Source organism: Capra hircus, unplaced genomic scaffold, assembly GCF_001704415.2.
Source record: "Capra hircus breed San Clemente unplaced genomic scaffold, ASM170441v1, whole genome shotgun sequence".
In the NCBI taxonomy this organism is placed as follows: Eukaryota; Metazoa; Chordata; class Mammalia; order Artiodactyla; family Bovidae; genus Capra; species Capra hircus.
This window is the reverse complement of record NW_017190137.1, coordinates 232734-252926: the sequence shown is the minus strand read 5'-3', so window position 1 is coordinate 252926 and position 20193 is coordinate 232734. Positions and strand designations below refer to the sequence as shown.

Sequence of the window (20193 nt, the reverse complement as noted above, 5' to 3'; positions counted from 1 at the left end):
GAAAGCCTTTGATTGCGTGGATCACAATAAACTGTGAAAAATTCTGAAAGAGATGGGAATACCAGAACACTTGACCTGCCTCTTGAGGAATCTGTATGCAGGCCAAGAAGCAACAGTTAGAACTGAACATGGAACAACAGACTGGTTCCAAATAGGAAAAGGAGTACGTCAAGGCTGTATATTGTCACCCTGCTTATTTAACTTCTATGCAGAGTACATCATGAGAAATGCTGGACTGGAAGAAACACACGCTGGAATCAAGATTGCCGGGAGAAATATCAATCACCTCAGATATGCAAATAACACCACCCTGATGGCAGAAAGTGAAGAGGAACTAAAAAGTCTCTTGATGAAAGTAAAAAAGGAGAGTGAAAAAGTTGGCTTAAAGCTCAACATTCAGAAAACGAAGATCATGGCATCTGGTCCCATCACTACCTGGGAAATAGATGGGGAAACAGTGGAAACAGTGTCAGATTTTATTTTGGGGGCCTCCAAAATCACTGCAGATGGTGATTGCAGACATGAAATTAAAAGACACTTACTCCTTGGAAGAAAAGTTTTGACCTACCTAGATAGTATATTCAAAAGCAGAGACATTGCTTTGCTGACTAAGGTCCATCTAGTCAAGGCCTTGGTTTTTCCAGTAGTCACATATGGATGCAAGAGTTGGACTGTGAAGAAGGCTGAGAGATGAAGAATTGCTGCTTTTGAAATGTTGTGTTGGAGAAGACTCTTGAGAGTCCCTTGGACTGCAAGGAGATCCAACCAGTCCATTCTGAAGGAGATCAGCCCTTGGATTTCTTTGGAGGGAATGATGCTAAAGCTGAAACTCCAGTACTTTGGCCACCTCATGTGAAGAGCTGACTCATTGGAAAAGACTTTCATGCTGGGACAGATTGGGGGCAGGAGAAGCAGGGGACGACAGAGGATGAGATGGCTGGATGGCATCACTGACACGATGGATGTGAGTCTGAGTGAACCCCAAAATTTTGTGATGGACAGTGAGGCCTGGTGTGCTGAGACTCATGGGGTCACAAAGAGTTGGACATGACTGAGCGACTGAACTGAACTGAACTGAACTGAACTGATACCTGCCACTCAGTTTTCTGGGTGTACAACCGGTACATCTCTCAGGTGGATGTTGACTGTCCGGAACCCCAAGAAGTCTTACTTAGCAAAGAAGCCTGCTTGCAGTTTGGTAGGTAATGTCTCTCTGGGTCTGTGATTGCCCCCTTCTGACTCTGGATGCCTGTCACCAGAGGGGGATGATCTGCAGCGGACTAGCACTGTACAGTCCTTTGTTCTGTGAGTGGGCCTGGCAGTGTCTTAAGTAATGGCTTTTTGCTTGGTAGCTATCCCACAGTCTGTTTTTCTAGTCCAAGTTAGTTTGCTCAGACTGCCCTTGGGGCATTCAGGCCTTTCCTTAGTCAAAACAATGCAGCCTTTGCCTCCCTAATCAGCCCACACTTGCTAGTGGCAGATGCAGGCATCTGTGCTGCTTCTCCACTGAGGGAGTTATCGTTGCACAGGTAATCTGTGGATTTTAATTATTTATTTGTTTTCCTCCCAGTTATGTTGCCCTCAGTGGTTCCAAGGCTCATCACAGACTCTGCTGTGAGAATGTTTCCTGGTGTTTGTAAACTTCTCTCTTTTTTAGACTTTATTCCCAGGATGGAGCTCTGACCCTACCTCTTTTGACTATCATTTTTGTCTTTTATATTTTTTCCTACTTTCTTTCAAAGACAATGGGCTGCTTTTCTGAGTGCCTGATGTCCTCTGCTGGCTTACATAGCATTTAAATATTCTTTTAATGAATTTGTGGGGGAGAAAGTGGTTTCCCCATCCTATTCCTTTGCCATCTTAGGACCTGCTCCCAACTTTGTTTTTGTTTTTGTTTTTTTGCATTTAGTCTTCTTAGTGGTTCTCTTGATTCTTCTTGGAAGTATCTTGAGAGTGTTTGCATCTATGTTCAGCTATATGTCATTGGTCTATAATTTTCCATGTAATTCATGTAAATAATAATATTATTGTAAAAATGTTTGATGCCTGTAAATAATAATATTGTGGTTTAAAAAAAATGCTTGATAAAATTTTGATAATTTTAAAATTACTTAGGCCTGATTTGTCATCCAGATGGTGATTTATCCAGAAATATTTAATTTGTACTTGAGTATACACTGCATTCTGTTGTGTTTTGGATGAAATCTACTTAAGTATAAACTAAATTTTCAGATCTGCTATGTTATTTAAAGTTTATATTTCTTTTAATACTTCATTTTAAAATTGGTGGATAATTATTTTCTTTATTTTATCTTATTTTATTTTATTTTTTAGTTTTTATTTTTTAAATTTTAAAATCTTTAATTCTTACATGCATTCCCAAACATGAACTCCCCTCCCACCTCCCTCCCCATAACATCTCTCTGGGTCATCCCCATGCACCAGCCCCACGCATGCTATATCCTGAGCCAGGCATAGACTGGCGATTCAATTCTTACATGACGGTATACATGTAGGAATGCCATTTTCCCAAATCATCCCACCCTCTCCCTCTCCCTCTGAGTCCAAAAGTCTGCTCTACACATCTGTGTCTTTTTTGCTGTCTTGCATACAGGGTCGTCATTGCCATCTTCCTAAATTCCATATATATGTGTTAGTATACTGTATTGGTGTTTTTTCTTTCTGGCTTACTTCACTCTGTATAATTGGCTCCAGTTTCATCCATCTCATCAGAACTGATTCAAATGAATTCCTTTTAGTGGCTGAGTAATACTCCATTGTGTATATGTACCACAGCTTTCTTATCCATTCACCTGCTGATGGACATCTCGGTTGTTTCCATGTCCTGGCTATTATTTTCTAATGTTATTCTGGATTATGTTGTACAAAGGCATCAAGCAGCCTGCAATATACAAATAGCAGTTACTGTATTATCATTCATTTGTAAATGTTCCTTGCATGATTTCCATTTATATTCTGAGATGTTTGATCATCTTTATTATCATTACTCTCAATTCATTTTCAGTGACCATTTCAATTTCCTCTTTAATTATCTCTTAAAAGTGTTTTTACCCTCTTTCTTTGCCTTTAGCATACTTTACTGTCTTCACATATGTTTAGCTTACTATGTTACTGGTCTTTTTTTTATCCCAGGGTGCAGGGTTGTAGTACTTGTTTCCAGTCTGTGCCATGAGTGGATAAATTGGTCCAGTGTTTTGTGTGTCCTTGGAAGGGAAGGCACTGGCAACTATATTCTTGTGGCCACAGCTGACACATCTCTCTCTCATGATGGGACTGTGTCAGTGGGGTCTCTTGCAAGTATGTATGGGTTTAGTCTGACTTTAGACAGTCTATCTGTGGATGATTTGTCTTGTGTTTCTTTCTTCCTGTCTGTGTGCTGTGAGGCAGTAGCTCTGGATAGTATGGTGTTTTGCAGAGTTGGCTCTCTGTAATTTTGAGAATAACATATTTCATGGAAGAAAACATGTGCCTGATTTTTATATATGAAATAATGTCCATTCTATAATTCATGTGAGATTTTCTAGAACCCCCCCTTTTTCTGTATGACTTTCACAGATTCTGGCTATCAAGCTGGAAAATTTAAACCCAGATTTTCAAAAGGGAAATAAAAACAGTTATATATTTCATGTAACCAAAACTGTGCTCAGCTTTAGGTCTTGGATATATGAGAATTTCATATTTGATGTAGGAAAATGGACACCCAGATATTCCAATGACATATTTGCAGAATTTCATTGAGTAAAACATGCATGCAGAAATTCATATATAAACTTACATATTTCATGCAGGTAAAAATGGCATCCAGATTTCCATATGTGAAATATGTAGATCTTATATTTCATGAGGGATCATCACAACCTAGAAATACAAATGTTACTATAGTGTTTTACACATCTCATGTAGAAATATTGGTACCCAGATTTTCAAATGTCAATATAGAGTTTTCATATATCATGTAAGGATATCTTCACCCAGCCTTTCAAATTTTAATATAGAGAATATTAAAATTAAGTAGGGAACTCTGTGACCACATGTTCTGACAATAAACATAGATGAATGTATATTTACCTGTTGGGCCTAGATCTCAATTTCTGAATCATGGAAAGTTCCATAATCTCTACGAAAATTCGACACAAATTTTCTTCTGTGAATAACTGAGATTTCATATTCTATATGAGAAACTTGTCCCCAGTGTTTCATATGCAAACTATACAGTATTCCGTATTTTATGGCAGAAGATCTTTCTTCAAAATGTCTTTGCTGAAATAAAGAGAATTTCATAGCTCAAGCTATTTTCCTCTATTCATTCAGAAAAATCTTCGTATGTGATATATCAAGCATTTTGTATTTCATGTTGGAAAATCTGTTCCCAGATTTTCAAATGTGAATTATATATAACTTCATATTTCATGTCCTAAAATCTGCACCTAGAATTTTATATGTGAAACTGAGATTTCCTCTTTGCTGAAGCAGTATCTGGTGTAAGACTTCAAAACAAGGAACAGAAAATTCGACAGTGAGTTCATAATCATATGTGAAATAATTCCCATGAGGACATGTATAACCTGACTTTCAATTTGAAATGTACTAAACTCCATATTATGCATAAATATATGATTATTAAAATTTGGTGTCTGAGTAATTGATCTCTCAGTTTGAGAAGTAAAATATCCACCCAGACCTCCATAAAGGAAATAGAGAAATGTCCATAATTCATAAAGCAGCATCTAATTTTCCTCCGGGGATATAGAGAATTCCATATTTCAGACTTGAAAATATCCTGATTGACATATGTGAAACAGATTTGTTGCTGTTTTTCAGTTGTCTGGTCAGTTCCAACTCTGTCACACCATGGACAGTAGCACTCCAGGCTTCCCTGTCCTTCTTTTTCTCCAACACTTTGCTCAGTCTTATCTTTGTTGAGTCAAGAGATTCCAGCATTTCCAAACAACTCAACCTCTGTTGTCTTCTTCTTCTCCTGCACTCAGTCTTTCCCAAAACAGAGCCAATAATGTTTCATGACAAGGCAAGGTGTCAGTCTTTTCTCATGAGTCCTTTCCCAAAATATTGGAGATTGAGCTTCAGCATTAGTCCTTCCAATGAATATTTATGGTTAATTTCTTTTAGGATTGACTGGGTTGATCTCCTTGCTGTCCAAAGGACTCTCAAGAGTCACCTTCAGTAAGACAGGTTCAAAGCCACAGTTATTTGGCACTCAGCATTTTTTATAGTCCAACTCTCACATTCAGACATAGGCTTATGTCAGTTCCGATCATTATCTCAGTCTGTGCGACTCTTTGTGACCACATGAACCACAGAACTCCAGGCCTTCCTGTCCATCACCAACTCCCAAAGTCTACCCAAAGTCTTGCCCACTGTGTGTGTGATGCCATCCATCTCATCCTCTGCCTTCCCCTTGTCCTCCTTCCCTCAATCTTTACCAGCATCAGGATCTTTTCCAATGAGCCAGCTCTTCTCATCAGGTGGCCAAAGTACTGGACTTTCAGCTTCAACAATATTCTTTCAAATGTACACCCAGGACTGATCGCCTTACGATGGGCTTGTTGGATCTCCTGCAGTCAAAAGGATTCTCAAGAGTCTTCTCCAGCATCACAGTTCAAAACCATCAATACTTCTGTGCTCAGCTTTCTGCATAGTCCAACTCTCACACCCATATATGACTACTAGAAAAATCATAGTTTTGACTAGACAGACCTTTGTTGACAAAGTAATGTCTCTACTTTTTAATATTTTAATATCACTATTTAAATAATATTATTATATAAATATAATAATAATATTAAAACTTAATAAAGTAGGTTGGTCATAAATTTTCTTCTAAAGAGAAGGATCTTTTAATTTCATGGCTACAGTCAACTTCTGTAGTGATTTTAGCCACCCTCCACCAACTAAATAAATAAAGTCTAACACTATTTCCCTATTTATTTGCCATAAAGTGATGGGACCAGATACCATGAACTTAGATTTCTGAATGTTGAATTTTAAGCCATTTTTTTTTTCACTCTCTTGTTTCACTTTTATAAAGAGGCTTTTAGATCTTCCTCATTTTTTTGTCATAAGGGTGGTGTCATTTGCATATTTGCAGTTATTGATATTTCTCCATGTAATCTTGATTTCAGCTTCTACTTCATACAACCCAGTGTTTCTCATGACATATTCGACATATAAGTTAAATAAGCAGGTGACAATACAGCCTTGACCAACTCCATTTCCTCTTTGGAACCAGTGTTTTCTTCCATCCCTTGTTCTAATTGTTGCTTTCTGACCTGCATCCACATTTCTTGAGACAGGTCACATGGTCTGATATTCCCATCTCCTGTAGAATTTTCCACAGAGTTTATTGTGATCTGTAGAGTCAAAGTCTTTGACATCATCAATAAGGTGAGAGTAGATATCTTTCTGGAAATCTCTTGCTTTTTCAGTGATCCAGTCTATGGTTGCAATTTGATATATGGTTCCTATGCCTTTTCCAAAACCAGTTTGAACATGTAAAAGTCCACAGCTCACATATTGTTGAAGCCTGCCTTTGAGAATTCTGAGTATTACTTTACTAGTGCATGAGTTGAAGGCAATCGTGTAGCAGTTTGAGTATTCTCTCCAAAATTTGGAAAACTCACCAGTGACCACAGGTCTGGGAAATGTGTTTTCCTTCCAATCCCAAAGAAAGGCAGTACCAAAATATGTTTAAAATAAAGCACAATTGCAATCATCTCACGCGCTGGTACAATAATGCTTAAAATTATCCAAGCCAGGTTTCAGCAATACGTGAACCATGAAATCCCAGAAGTTCAAGCTGATTTTAGAAAACGCAGTAGAACCAGAGATCAAATTGCCAACATCCACTGGATCATGGAAAAAGCAACCGAGTTCCCAAAAAAACCAAATATTTCTGCTTTCTAGACTATTCCAGAGCCTTTGACTGTGTGGATCACAATAAACTGTGGAAAACTCTGAAAGAAATGGGAATACCAGACTACCTGACATGCCTTTTGAGAAACCTATATGCAGATCAGGAAGCAAGAGTAAGAACTGGACATCGAACAACAGACTGGTTCCAAATAGGAAACAGAATACGTCAAGGCTGTATATTGTCACCTTGCTTATTTAACCTATATGCTGAGTACATAATGAGAAATGCTGGGCAGGAAGAAGCACAAGCTGGAATCAAGATTGCCGGGAGAAATATCAATAACCTTATATATTCAGATGACACAATCCCTATGGCAGAAAGTAAAGAGGAACTAAAAAGCCTCTTGATAAAAGTGAAAGAGGAGTGTGAAAAAACTGGCTTAAAGCTCAACATTCAGAAATTTAAGATCATGGCATCTAGTCCCATCCCTTCTCAGGAAACAGAAGGGAAAACAGGGGAAACAGTGTCAGACTTTATTGTTTTGGGCTCCAAAATCACAGCAAATGATGATTGCAGCCATGAAATTAAAAAAAAAAAAAAAAAACCTCTTACTTCTTGGAAAGGAAGTTATGACCAACCTAGATAGCATATTGAAAAGCAGAGATATTACTTTGCCAACAAAGGTCCATCTAGTCACTGCTATGGTTTTTTCTGTGGTCACGTATGGAAGAGAAAGTTGGACTGTGAAGAAAGCTGAGAGCCAAAGAATTGATGCTTTTGAACTGTGGTGTTGGAGAAGACTCTTGAGAGTCCCATGGAGTGCAAGGAGATCCAACCAGTCCATTCTGAAGGAGATCAGTCCTACGTGTTCACTGGAAGGACTGATGCTGAAACTGAAACTCCAATACTTTGGCCACCTCATGCAAAGGGTTCACTCATGGGGAAAGACCTTGATTCTGGGAGGGATTGAGGTCAGTAGGAGAAGGAGATGACAGAGGATGATGGCCTGGCACATCACAGACTCAATGGACGTGAATTTAAGTGCATTCCTGGAGTTGGTGATGGACAGGGAGGCCTGGAGTGCTGCAATTCATGGGGTCACAAAACGTCATATGACTGAGCCACTGAACTGAACTGAACTAAACTTGAGTATTCTTTGGCAATGCCTTTATTTGGAAGTGAAATAAAAACTGATATTTTCCACTCCTGTGGCCACTGTTGAGTTTTCCAAATTCGTTGGAGAAGCGAGCTCTGGCTCTCTGGCTCTGTAGCAGCCAGCAGTCAAGAGAAGATATACCACGTGTAAGGTAAGGAGCAGCAGCTGTAGCAGCAGTGAAGAGATACTCAACTTCCAAAGTAAGAGAAATCCCAGTAAGATGGTAGGCGCTGAGAGAGGGCACTAGAGAGCAGAAACACTGAAATCACATTCACAGAAAACTAACCAATCCATCACATGGAACAAAGCCATATCTAACTCAGTGAAACTAAGCCATGCTGTGTAGGGTCAAACAAGATGGACATCCATACATATCCCCTGGGAGGGAGGGGGAAAGTAGTTTGGCTACATGGATCTTTGTAGACAAAGTGACGTCTCTGCTTCTCAGTACATTGTTTAGGTTTGTCACAGCTTTTTTCCTGGGAGCAAGAGTCTTCTATTTTCATGACTGTGCTCACATTCCCCAGTGATTTTGGACCCCAAGAAAACTCACTGTTTCCATTTTTAACCTTTGTATTTGCAAAGCCTGCTTCTAGCCTTTGTTCTGCATCATTTTGTACCCCAGGTACAAAATTGCCTGTTTCTCCATGTATCTCTTGATTTCCTGTTTTTGCATCACAGTCTTTTGGGTGTTAATTGTATAAAATATTTGAGGTCATGGTGTAGGATCTTTTTAATATGATGTTGGATTCTCTTTGCAGGATTTTGTTAAGGACTTGTGCATCTATGTCCATCAGTGTTAAATGCCTGTAGTTTTCTTTTGGGGGGATCCTTATCTGATTTTTGTGTTAGGGAGATGGTGGCCTCATAGAATGAGTTTGAAAGTTTCCCTTCCTCTTCAATATTCTGGAAGAGTTTGAGTAGAATGGGTGTTGCCTCTTCTCCAAATTTTTGGTAGAATTCAGCTGTGAAGTTGTCTGGTCCTGGGCTTTTGTTTCCTGCAAGATTTCTGATTACAGTTTCGATGTCCATGGTTGTGACATGTCTGTTAAGATGTTCTATTTCCTCCTGCTTCAGTTCTGGAAAATTATACCATTCTAAGAATTTGTGCATTTCTTCCAAATTGTCCATTATATTGGCATATAGTTGCTGATAATGGTCCTTTATGAACCTTTGTTGTCTGTTAGGATTTATACGCTTTCATTATATTGTTGATTTGATACTTCACCCTTTGTTTCATGATAACTTTGGCTAATGGCTTTTAAATCTTATTTATCTACACAAAAAAGCAGCTTTTACCTTTGTTGATTTTTGCTTTTGTCTCTTTTGTTTCTTTTTAATTTATGCCTGTCCTAATTTTTATGATTTCTTTTCTTCTACTTGCTTCGGCATTCTTCAATTTTTTTTTTTTCTTTTCTAGTTGCATTAGGTGTAAATTTAGGAGATTTATTTGACTTATTTCTTGTTTCTTTCTTTTTCTTTTTTTTTTTCTTTTCTAGTTGCATTAGGTGTAAATTTAGGAGACTTATTTGACTTTTTCTTGTTTCTTGAGATAAGCCTGTATTGCTATGAACCTTCCACTTAGCAGTGCTTTTTCAGTGTACCATATGTTTGGGTTATTTTGTTTTCATTTTCGTTCATTTCTATGGATATGTTGAATTCTTTTTTTTTTTCCCTTTTCCTCTCTCTCTGATTTGCTGGTTATACAGAAGTATGTTGTTTAGTTTACAAATAGAATCTTTACAGTTTTTTTTTTTCCCTGTAAGTATATCTAATTATGCAACATTATGATCGGAAAAAATAATGATTGGAATGACTTCATTTTTTTTAATTTACCAATGCCAGATTTATGGCCCAGGATGTGATTTATCCTAGAGCACCTAGAGTTTAAAAAGCCAAAGGTAAAGAAATCCATAATGCAGGTAGAAAAATCTGGGCTGAGATTTTTTACTACTCAGTGAAATATAGACAAGTGAATATTTCATTTAGGAAAATGATGGCCCACATATTCCAGAATAATTTATAGAAAAATCGTTATTTGATGAGATAAAACTAAATCTAGATTTTCATATGTGAAATATAGAGTATTTCATATTTACAAGAGGAAAATCAGTGACAAAATTTACATGTGTGGATGATCCACCAGAGGAATCCTTGCCAGTCTCGCCTGTCTTTTAACAGGGTATAGGGAACGTCTTTCCACTCCAGTCCACTGGTTCTGTGACTTCGAACAGGGAGTACCCAGGTTGGGGACTCAGTGTGTCTGTGAGTGAAGCAAGTCTCTGTCAAGTCAGCTGTGGTTTTGGGGCGCAAGAGTCCTAGGTGATACTACTAGAGGCAGGGGGAATTACGTGTCCATGTCAGAATCATCTTTCTGTGGGTCCTGCCATCCCCCAACCTCCTGAGGCTAACTGAGTTTGAGATTGCCTGGGCCCCTCACTCCCACCCCTTAGCCTGGGAAGGTCTATCCTTGAAAGGGCATCCTCTCCGGGGTCCCAGTGCACCTGTGTGCTTGACTTTGGGATCTTCTGTGAATTTCCACGTGTACCACTCACATTTCACCACCGCCACACAAGCTGTGCTTGAAATGGCTTCAGGCTGCCTTGGGAAAATATGGACAAGCTCGGGGAGGAGGTGGACAGAGAGCCCCAAGGGCAAGACATGGTGCCGACTGATGCCATTTCTGACCTTGCTGGACCCGGGCATCTTCAGCTCCTGAATCACCTGTGTGCCCTGTTTGCATTTGTGTCCCAGTGCCAAGCATGTATGTGTACTCACACGTGTGCTTGTGTCATCTGTGTTTATGTGGGGGAGTGTGTGTTCAGCCCAGGGCAGATGCAGAGATGAAGGCGACAGGAGAGGAGGTGCCGAGCAACCAGAAGAGGAGGCATGAGGCATCCCCAGTCTGAGGGTCGTTGGTTGCCGTGTCTCTGCAGTGACCCTAACCAGGATGGTAACAAGGAAAGGATGGCCAGTGATAACTCTGGACCGTGGCTCCAGAAATCTGCAATTAGACCAAATACAAAACATGCTCACCACTTCTACCGTGTTGTTGTGTGTGTTTGGACTGGGAAGAGGGGGTACAAGGACTGTGGATTCAGCCAGGGCAAATCAGGAGGAGTGGGGCTTCGAAACCACTGCCTGTGGAGCCCTCAATCTGTGGGGATGTGGGCCAGCCTGTGGAAATGGTGGACGTGGCTACGGCAGAAGCCGGGATGGTGAGGAAGTTAAGGTCCTGCAGAGACCCGAAGGAGAAAGAGGCACAGATTGCCTGCTGCACTGGAGACTGGTTCCACACACGTAAGAAGGAGACCCGGGAAGGTCCTGGGCCAGTGCTGCCCAGGATCAGCCCATCAGCCTGGGCTGTCCACGAATGGTGGCACACACTTGCTCAACATGATACACAACACACAATGTGCTAAGGTAGGCTGTCCATGCAAAGCCACAGGCATGCTAGGAGAGACAGGGTGTGAGGGTCGCATGCCTCCAGGCACTTCCAGCCTCCCTGGCAGTGCAGAAAGGTGAGGAAAGGGCAGGTGTGGGGTGTCCATGTATGTCCCTCTGCCAGGGTGTGCCTGTGAGGAATGGAAGAGGGAGGACGCAAGGACTGTGTGCTAATTGCATGTGCCAAGGGACCTTGGGAGACTGGGAGACTGGGAGATGAGGAAGCCCCTGGTGGCAGTTCAGAGCCTGCTGGTTTTCAGGGTCCAGGGGCTAGGCAATCGCAGTCCTGCCACAGATACCCCATGGGTCGTTCTGAAAGTCCTGTGTGAATTCCTACCTTCCTCTGGGGTTTTGCCTCTGGCTGTGGGGGCCAGAGGGGCAAAGGTGTGCATCTGCACGTGAGGAAGGACTCTGCACGTCTCGCTGGAGCAGACTCTGATTTTGTCATAGGGAACCAACACCCGATGACACTCAAGGGAGACCCTGCCTTCCTGGTGACCATCTTGGATGTCCCTGGGCCCAACCAGGGACTGGCTTCCTTGGCACATGGGCTGTGTGGCAAGCAGAGATGCCTGACTGTAGGGAATTCTAGCTGGGCCTAATGAGAGCAACTGAACGACAGAGTCTTGGCATTTAGAAAATCAGTGAAGCCTGAGTGGTCCAAGGCCTCTTGGTACATATGGAACAGAAAAGCTGCTTTCTGCCCAGAGAGGCATGAGCTGTGTGCCCAGAAAGGGCAGGTCATCCAGGGCATCATCTGTTCAGGGACTGAGTGTGTTTGGGTAGTGTTGGATGGATGGGATGACGTGTAGAGTTGCCACCTTACCTTTATGGCCTCAGGTTCCATGCCTTGTATCAGAAGAGTGCCTGTGTCCATATGCATTTCTTCACAAGACTGAATCAGACCCAGGCCTATCACAGTCCCTGGGGGCTCTTGAACATTCGGGCATCTCTTTGGCCTTTTCCTGCTACAGGGAGATAGCCCTTGGGTGCACAGGTAGACAGATGCACACAGAAAGCTACACAGATGGGAAGAACAGAGGCTTCACTCAGAGCTGCAGGCCCTAATGGGTGGTGGGATAGCAACAGAGCCACAACATTGACAAGGAATGACCTAGATAGTGACACACCAAGAAAGCAGTTCTCTGAGTCAGCTGAGCCCAGTGGTCCTTGTTTTTTGGTTCCCTGGAGTAAGGCACAGGCAATGGATCAGGCCAACATGACTGGTCCTGTGAAGCTGTTCAAAGTGTTGGGAGAAGGCAGAACCTACAGTCTCAAGTCACTCAGTGGTCCACAGCGAGTGCTTCCAATCCTGCCCTCTGCTCTGCAGGTCGGGCCCTGTCACGAGCAAATGCCAAGATTTTGAAACCTTTGAGGATGAGCTGCAGAGTTAGAAGGGCAACCTGACATGACTGATGAGCAAGTAAAAGAAAATAACCAGGACAAAGAAAGTTGGGTGCTTACCAAAATTCATGCTCCTGAAGAAGAAAGCTTGTACATCTGCATGTGTTCAAGTTTTCTCTCAGGGATGTTAGTGTGTACACGCGCCTGTGTGTACACATGTACGAGCAGAAGCACCTGCCAGTAGGCTTGTGAGTATGAGCTGTCGGAACCGACCTAGCCAGGTGATGGGAGTTGAATAGTGAAAACATGAAGGTCATAGGGAGAGGTTTGTAGAATCTGGCCAGCAGAAGCACTAAAGCCAAGGAATCGATCCCCATTAACTCACTGAGAAGGCAAGTTCTGAGTGGAATCACAGTGGTGTTCCCAGGATGTCTGGCAGAAGGGAGAGGCAGGAATAAAGTGCCTGGGGGTGACCAGTGAGTGCAGAGGAGCCGAGACACAGAACAGGCTGCAATCCCAGACACAGGAGCCATGGTGGTTTGACCCCACAGACCCTTGCACACCTGGATACAAGGGCCTTTCCGTCCTTGAGTGCTGGACATTCTTTCCCTGACCTTGCCATGAGTATGAGCACCCCTTGCCTTTTTTCTGAGGTTTCAGAGATGGACCTGCACTGCAGCATAAGCACCTGCTACCTGCAGTGTCTTCCCGTTTGAAGCCTCACTTTTTGTACTCTTTATACTCTTTGCAGAATGCATAGATTAGGTATCAGGTCTATAGGATGGATGGCTTAGCTTATTCCTCTTGCTGCTCCCGGCCCCACAGGTTGGATGACCCGGGTGGCTGGATTGTGTTCTCACATGGAGAACAGAACCACTTTGAAAGGGCCCTGATAGGGTAAATGGCAGACGTGAATGTCTCCGATACCAGTGAGTTGTGGAACGTAACGGGGAGCTGTCCTTAGCGTCTCCCTGGCAGGCATTAGAACAAGGTTCAGGAGTTCCCTCATACCAGCAGAGCATGCTCCATTTCTCCATCTGTGCAAAGTGTGGCCAAGCCGCCTCTGGCCTGTGCAGCATTCACGTCTGTCCAGCGAGGGAGGGAGGGTCGCCCGTCCCCTTCTGCGGTTCAGCAGTGACCGCCCACTGTTGGCTTTCAACTTTGAGAAAGCACTCTCCGAAGGCATGGACTAAAACTGTCCAATCTCCCATTGGTGCAGCTCACTCAGGAGGACGAAGACTTGCCTTCACGCCAAGGATAAGCATCTCTTCTGAGCATGGGTGTCCAGAGAGTGGCAGACGGCAACAGTACCATTTAGAGAGATGGAGACAAACAGACACCAGCGCCTGTTACACGCAGAGAAGGATTGCCCAAAACAGTGCTATACCAGAAGTAGTGATAAAGAGACACAGAGTGAGCTCTGTACCCTAAGGCTCTGGTGTCCCTGAACAGTGGAGATCAACCGTAGCAAACAGTGGGAGTTTTCTTTACTTCCCTAGCATCCAGAAAGTAACAGGCTCTCTGTCCCATGAAGAAAAGTATCCAGCCCCTTGGCATCCCTGTGTATCCTTTGGAAACTCAGCGAGAGCTCCCAGTTATTCACGGTCCCGGGGGACACAGGAGTGTGCTGTTGGGTTCGCAGAGCAGGAACCCGTGGTTGGAATTTCCAGAGCCAGGTCAAAGACAGCGCCTGGGGCTACCCCAGGCAGATGCAAAACCCTCTACCTCCCTGGACTAGAATCTGACCACGTGGGGGCGCTGGAGCACGGGAAAGGCTGAAGATGCCGTCCACTCCAGGGGCGTATCCATAAGGGTACCGCCCACTATCTTCTCACCTATTGGTCTAGATTTGGGCCAGCAGCCTGTGCGTGGCTCACAGCCTAGGGACCCTCCTGTTCGGCTGATCTCACTCGGCCCGTTCACCCTGTCCTAGGCTTTCCGGCACCCCTTTCTTTGGCCTCAGGCCACCCGCAACACACCAGCTCTCGCCTCCCCATCATCCCCCTCACACCCTGCCCCCAAAGAGCTAGTGGGTCCCACAGGTTTACTGCAGCCTGGGCCGCCATCACGCACGACTTGCTGTGCTCCTAAATCGCGTCCCTTTGCATCTGCCCCAGCTCGGGGTCACGGGCAAGGCCAAGGGGAGCGTGAGAGGGGGTCAGAGGAAGGCGGGAGCGTCCCCGGACCCCCGACCTTCTTAGTTGTGAGCCCGGGTACTCAGGGGGCGGGGGCCCCGGGCCCGGCCGTCGTGATGCTATGCGCCGCTGGGACCTTGCAGCCAGCAGTTGTCACACCAGGCGCAGAGGCCACCCTCTTCAGGGTGGAGGCGGTGAAGGGCCACGAGGCGCTGGTGGACGGAGAGGTGGCGGGGATCGGGCGGGAGCTCCAGCTACGGGCGGGAGCTCCAGCTACTTGCGGAAGACGTCGTGGAGGAGGTGGAGATTGTGGTGGAGGAGGAGCAGCAACAGCGGTCCTCCCAGGAGCTGGAGGAGAAGACGGTGGAGGAGCAGGGCCAGGAAAGACCCAGAGGCCCGAGTGAGCGCCAGGTGCTAGAGGTCCTTCAGGCACTGGCTGCCCTACAGGTGGAACTGAGCTCTAAGCATGAGAAGAACCGCAGGGCCTATGTTCAGTTCATGCACAAGAACCATCAGAGGAGGAAGTGTCACTTGGCTCCGAGGAGCGCCATCATCCAGGGCATCTGTGGCTTCTGGGCCAAAGCTGTATCCTTTCCACTGTTCCTTGGGGTCCGCTGCTGAGGAGGAGGAGGAAGAGAAGGAGGAGAAGGGGCAGGGAGCAGTAGGAGGGCGTTGCAGGGTGAGGGCACAGGAAGGGCCCCACAGGACCCTGAGGGAATTAGGGTCCTGGGCAATTGGCAGGCTCCAAAGGAGCAGCCAAGTAGGGTCTGGGCGGGGCCCCGCATGTACGTGTCACAGCCATGCCTTTGAATGTCTGTTTCAGGCCTGCATCTGAGGAGCAGCAGCACCTGAGGCCTGTAAGTCAGGAATGACCAGAGACAGTACACTAGAGCACCATCGGCAGACAGTTGGTGTTGTAAATGTGGATGATCCCAGGATATAGCTGAGATGTGGGAGTCATTCACACACACACACGCACACACACACCACAACCCCTTTCCTTTCAGACACAGTTTGTCACAAAGACTGCAAGTCTGACTATGTAGGCAGTGGCATGCCACTACCCAGCATACACAGGTCTGGAGGAGACCAGTAGCTGTCAGAAACAGCCACTGCTTGTGGTATGCAGACCACTTCAGATGCACACCACCACAAGGGACCCAGAGTCATGAGCGTGTCTGATGTATGGCAGGACCTGAAGACATCAGTGGTGGCCAGGCAAAGCGGCAGTGCCAGCACCTTGAAGATGCCTGTTCCAGTACCCTTCTTCCACCTCAGACTACGGCTGATGCTCCTGGATCTTCTTGGCCCGGCATGTGGCCTGAATGGCTCCTTGACCTAAAGCAGATTATAAACCACCCTCAAGTTTCCTTCATGATCAGCGACCAAGATAAAGACTTTCTTGGCTACATGATCGACTTGAAGGTCAGTGAGGGAGACTGAGGAAGGGTGGGTATGGTACCTGGTGGAGAGTGGGAGGATCGTGTTGTCCATGTTCCTGCACTATGAGACTTTGGAGAAGCATCATGGAAGATGGTAATGCCTGCCTGGGAGGCAAGCTGAGGGCCCTAGAAGCTTGAACCTTTTCCCTCCTGCCTATCCTGACAGGTGCAGGTGCGGAGCCATGTGCGGTCCCACTGCAAGCTGATCTTTTCATTTGGGCACAACCCCTACTTCTTGAACACTGTGATCATTAAGGAATATTACCTTGACATCACTGGTAAAACGTAGTTCCCGGGGTGATGAGTGTGGGTGTGCAAGGGTGTGGATGCTCCACCGGCGGAGTCCGCCCCAGTCTCCCCTGTCTTTCTGCAGGGTATAGGGCACATCGTTCCACTCCAGTCCACTGGTTCTGGGACTTTGAATGGGGAGCACCCAGCCACAGGCTGGACACCAGGAGCCTTAACTTTCTCAAGTGGGTGTCAGGCCACAACTGCCCAGAATCGAACAGGATTGCTGAGGTGGGGTTGCTTTGGGCCTGCACAGAGTTGGCGACTGATGTTGGAGTTCTTGGCTGCTCTTGGGCAGGTCAGGATTCCTGGTAATTCCCGGGCTGATCTTGCCCGTGTTACCAGTGATCATCAGCGAAGATGTGTGGGATGGTCCCCTGAAGTACTACCCCAGGGAGGAAGGTTCGTCCATGAGAGGTAACTGACAGAAACACATGTGGTGTGGGGGTCTGGAGGTAGGCCCTGAAGGGACAGTGGAGTGGCGAGGACACTCTCCTTTCCCAACTGGGGATGCTCAGGCTCATGTAGGCTTGCTGCAGAGCTTAAATTTGGGTCATGCATGTAGCAGGTGACTTGCTGAGACTGGGGGCTTGGGGACTCGCCGTGTCTGTGAGTGAAGCAAGTCTCCCTGAAGTCAGCTGTGGTTTGGGGGCATGAGAATCCTAGGTGATACTATTAGAGGCTGGGGAATTAAGTGTTTATGTCAGAATTGTCCTTCTATGGATCCTGCCATCCCCCGGCCTCCTGCGGCTCACTGAGTTTAAAATTGCCTGGGCACTTCCCTCTTTTCCTTTATCCTGGTAGGAATATGAAAGGTAGCCAGAAGTAGGCATGAGTACCTCTGGACCATATTGATTGTGAACCTGGGTTCTTAGGAGACGTTCTTAAAGCTTGATATCATGATTCTGTGTGCTGCTGCAGCATTGAAGTAAGAGTTGACACTGCAGGTTAAGTGGTCCTCTGCTTCATGGTGGAGGCCATGGATGATTGTGGGTTCTTAGTGAAAAATAAAGTGTTGGGGATTGCCGGGGGGATTCCAGCTCCTTTTGGAGGACATCGTGGAGGTGGTGGAAGTTCTGGTAGAACAGAAGTGGGAAATGGAATCCTTCAATGAGCTGGAGGAGAATAGTGTGGAGGAGCAGGGAGAGGAAAGTCCCAGAGTCCTGAGTGAGCAGCCGACCCTAGATGTGCTGCAAGCACTGGCCACCCTGCAGGTGGAACTGAGCTCTGAGTATGAGATAAACCACAGGGTCTATGTTTGTTTCATGTGCAAGAGCCATGAGAAGAGGAAGTGTTATGTGGCTCAGAAGCGCCATCATCCAAGGCATCCATGGCTTCTGTGCCAAAGCTGTTGCTCCTTGGGGTCTGCTGCTCAGGAGTAGGAGTAGGGGCAGGAGCAGGAGGAGGGCTTGGGGCCAGGGCACATGAAGGATGCCAGAGGCCCCTGAAGGAAATGTGGTCGTGGGCAATTGGCAGGCTCCAAAGACACAACCAAGTAGTGTCTGGGAGGACCACGCCTGTCTGTGTCACAGTCATGAGTTTGGATGTCTCTTCCAAGCCTTTATCTGAGGAGGAACAGCACTCGAGCCCTCTAGGTCAGGAATGACCAGAGACAGTACAGCAGAGCAGCTCCCCAGACAGTTATTGTTGAAAATGTGGATGAACCTGTGATAGAGTGGAGCCATGGGAGTCACACACACACACACACACACACACACACACACGCGCGCGCACAAACACAGAGACACCACCCCCTTGCTTTCAGACACGGTTTTTCACAAGGACTGCAATTTTTGACCATTTAAGCATTAACATCCCACTACCCAGATCATGGGTCAGAAGGAGGACAGCAGTGTTCAGAAACATTCCCTGCTTGGGGAATGCAGACAACCTCAGATGAACAACACCACAAGGAACCCAGAGGCATGAGCATGTTTGAAGGTATGGCAGGGCCCGAGGACATCAGTGGCGGCCCAGCAAGCAGGAATGCCCAGCATCCTTGCAGATGTCTGTTCCAGTGTCCTTCTTCCACACCAGACTACGGCTGATGCTCCTGGCTCTTCTTTGCCTGGCATGTAACCTGAATGGCTCCTTGACCTAAAGCAGATTATGAACCATCCTCTAGTGTCCATCATGTTCACCTACAAAGATAAAGACTTTCTTAGTTAACTGATTGAAAAGGTCAGTGAGGGAGACAAATGTTGGATGGGTAGGGGACCTGGCAGGGAGTTGTGGGATCATTTTATTCATGATACTGTTCTGTGACACTGTGGAAGCATCTTAAAAGCTGTTAATGCTTGCCTGGGAGGCAAGCTGAGGCCGCTATGTGCTTGCACCTTTTCCTTCCTCCCTATGCTGGTAGGTAGATTTGTGGAGCCATCCACGGTGCCACTGCAAGCTGATCTTTCCTTTTGGGACAACCCCTACTTCATGAACATGGTGATCATTAAGGAGTATTGCCTTGACATCACTGGTAAAATGTGGCTCCTTGTGTTGTAAGTGTGGGTGTGCAAGGGGGTGGTTGATCCACCTGTGGGATCTGCCCCAGTCTCCCCTGTCTTTCTGCAGGGTATAGGGAATATCATTCCACTCCAGTCCAATGGTTCTGATAATTTAAATGGGGAGCACCCAGCCACAGGCTGGATACCAGGAGACTTAACTTTCTCAACTGGTTATCAGGCCAAAACTTCCCAGAATCAAATAAGATTGCTGAGGTGAGGTTGCTTTGGACCTGTGCACAGTTGACGATTGATATTGGAGTTCTTGGCTACACACACACACACACACACACACACACACACACACTCACACACACACACACAAACAGTGTGTCTGTGAATGAAGCAAGTCTCTCTCAAATCAGCTGAGTTTGCAGCACAAGAGTCCTAGGTTATACTAGTAAAGGCAGAGTGAATTAAGTATCTTTGTCAGAATCATCCTTCTGTGTGGCCTACCATAGTGGGGGTGCTTTGGGCCTGCACACAGTTGGTGATTGATGTTGCAATTGTTGACTGTGCCAACTGATGTTGGAGTTTTGACTTCGTGCACACACAGACACAGACACAGACACACACACACACACACACACACACACACACAGTGTGTCCATGTGTAAAGCAAGTCTCCCTCAAGTCAGCTGTGGTTGCAACACAAGAGTCCTAGGTGATAGTACTAGAGACAGGGTGAATTAAATAGCTTTATGAGAATCGTCCTTATATGGGTCCTGCCATCCCCAGGCCTCCTGCTGCTCACTGAGTTGGAGATTGCCTGGGCCCTTCACTCCCGCCCTTTACCCTGGGAAGGGCTATCATTGAAAGGGCATCGACTCTGGGGACCCAGTTCACCTGTGTGCTTACTTTGGGATCTTCTGTGAATTTCCACATTTACCACTTGGCCTCTCACCACCACCACACATGCTGCCCTGGAAGTGGCTGAAGGCTGCCTTGGGAAAATACGGGTGAGTGCAGGGAAGAGGTGGACAGGGTGCCCCAA

At 45.6% G+C, this 20193-nt stretch overlaps 1 protein-coding gene across 1 annotated transcript; it reads left to right on the top strand.

Annotated features, from left to right (window-relative positions):
• Window positions 1-11233: 11233 nt before the first annotated feature.
• Window positions 11234-17133, top strand: LOC108634813 (testis-specific Y-encoded protein 1-like). The gene is given in 9 exon segments (XM_018045087.1): window positions 11234-11348; window positions 14056-14249; window positions 14770-15049; window positions 15122-15228; window positions 15230-15556; window positions 16319-16396; window positions 16580-16691; window positions 16787-16931; window positions 17048-17133. Coding segments are annotated over 9 exon segments (1437 nt in total). The 3' UTR covers window positions 17127-17133.
• The last annotated feature ends 3060 nt before the right edge of the window (window positions 17134-20193 follow it).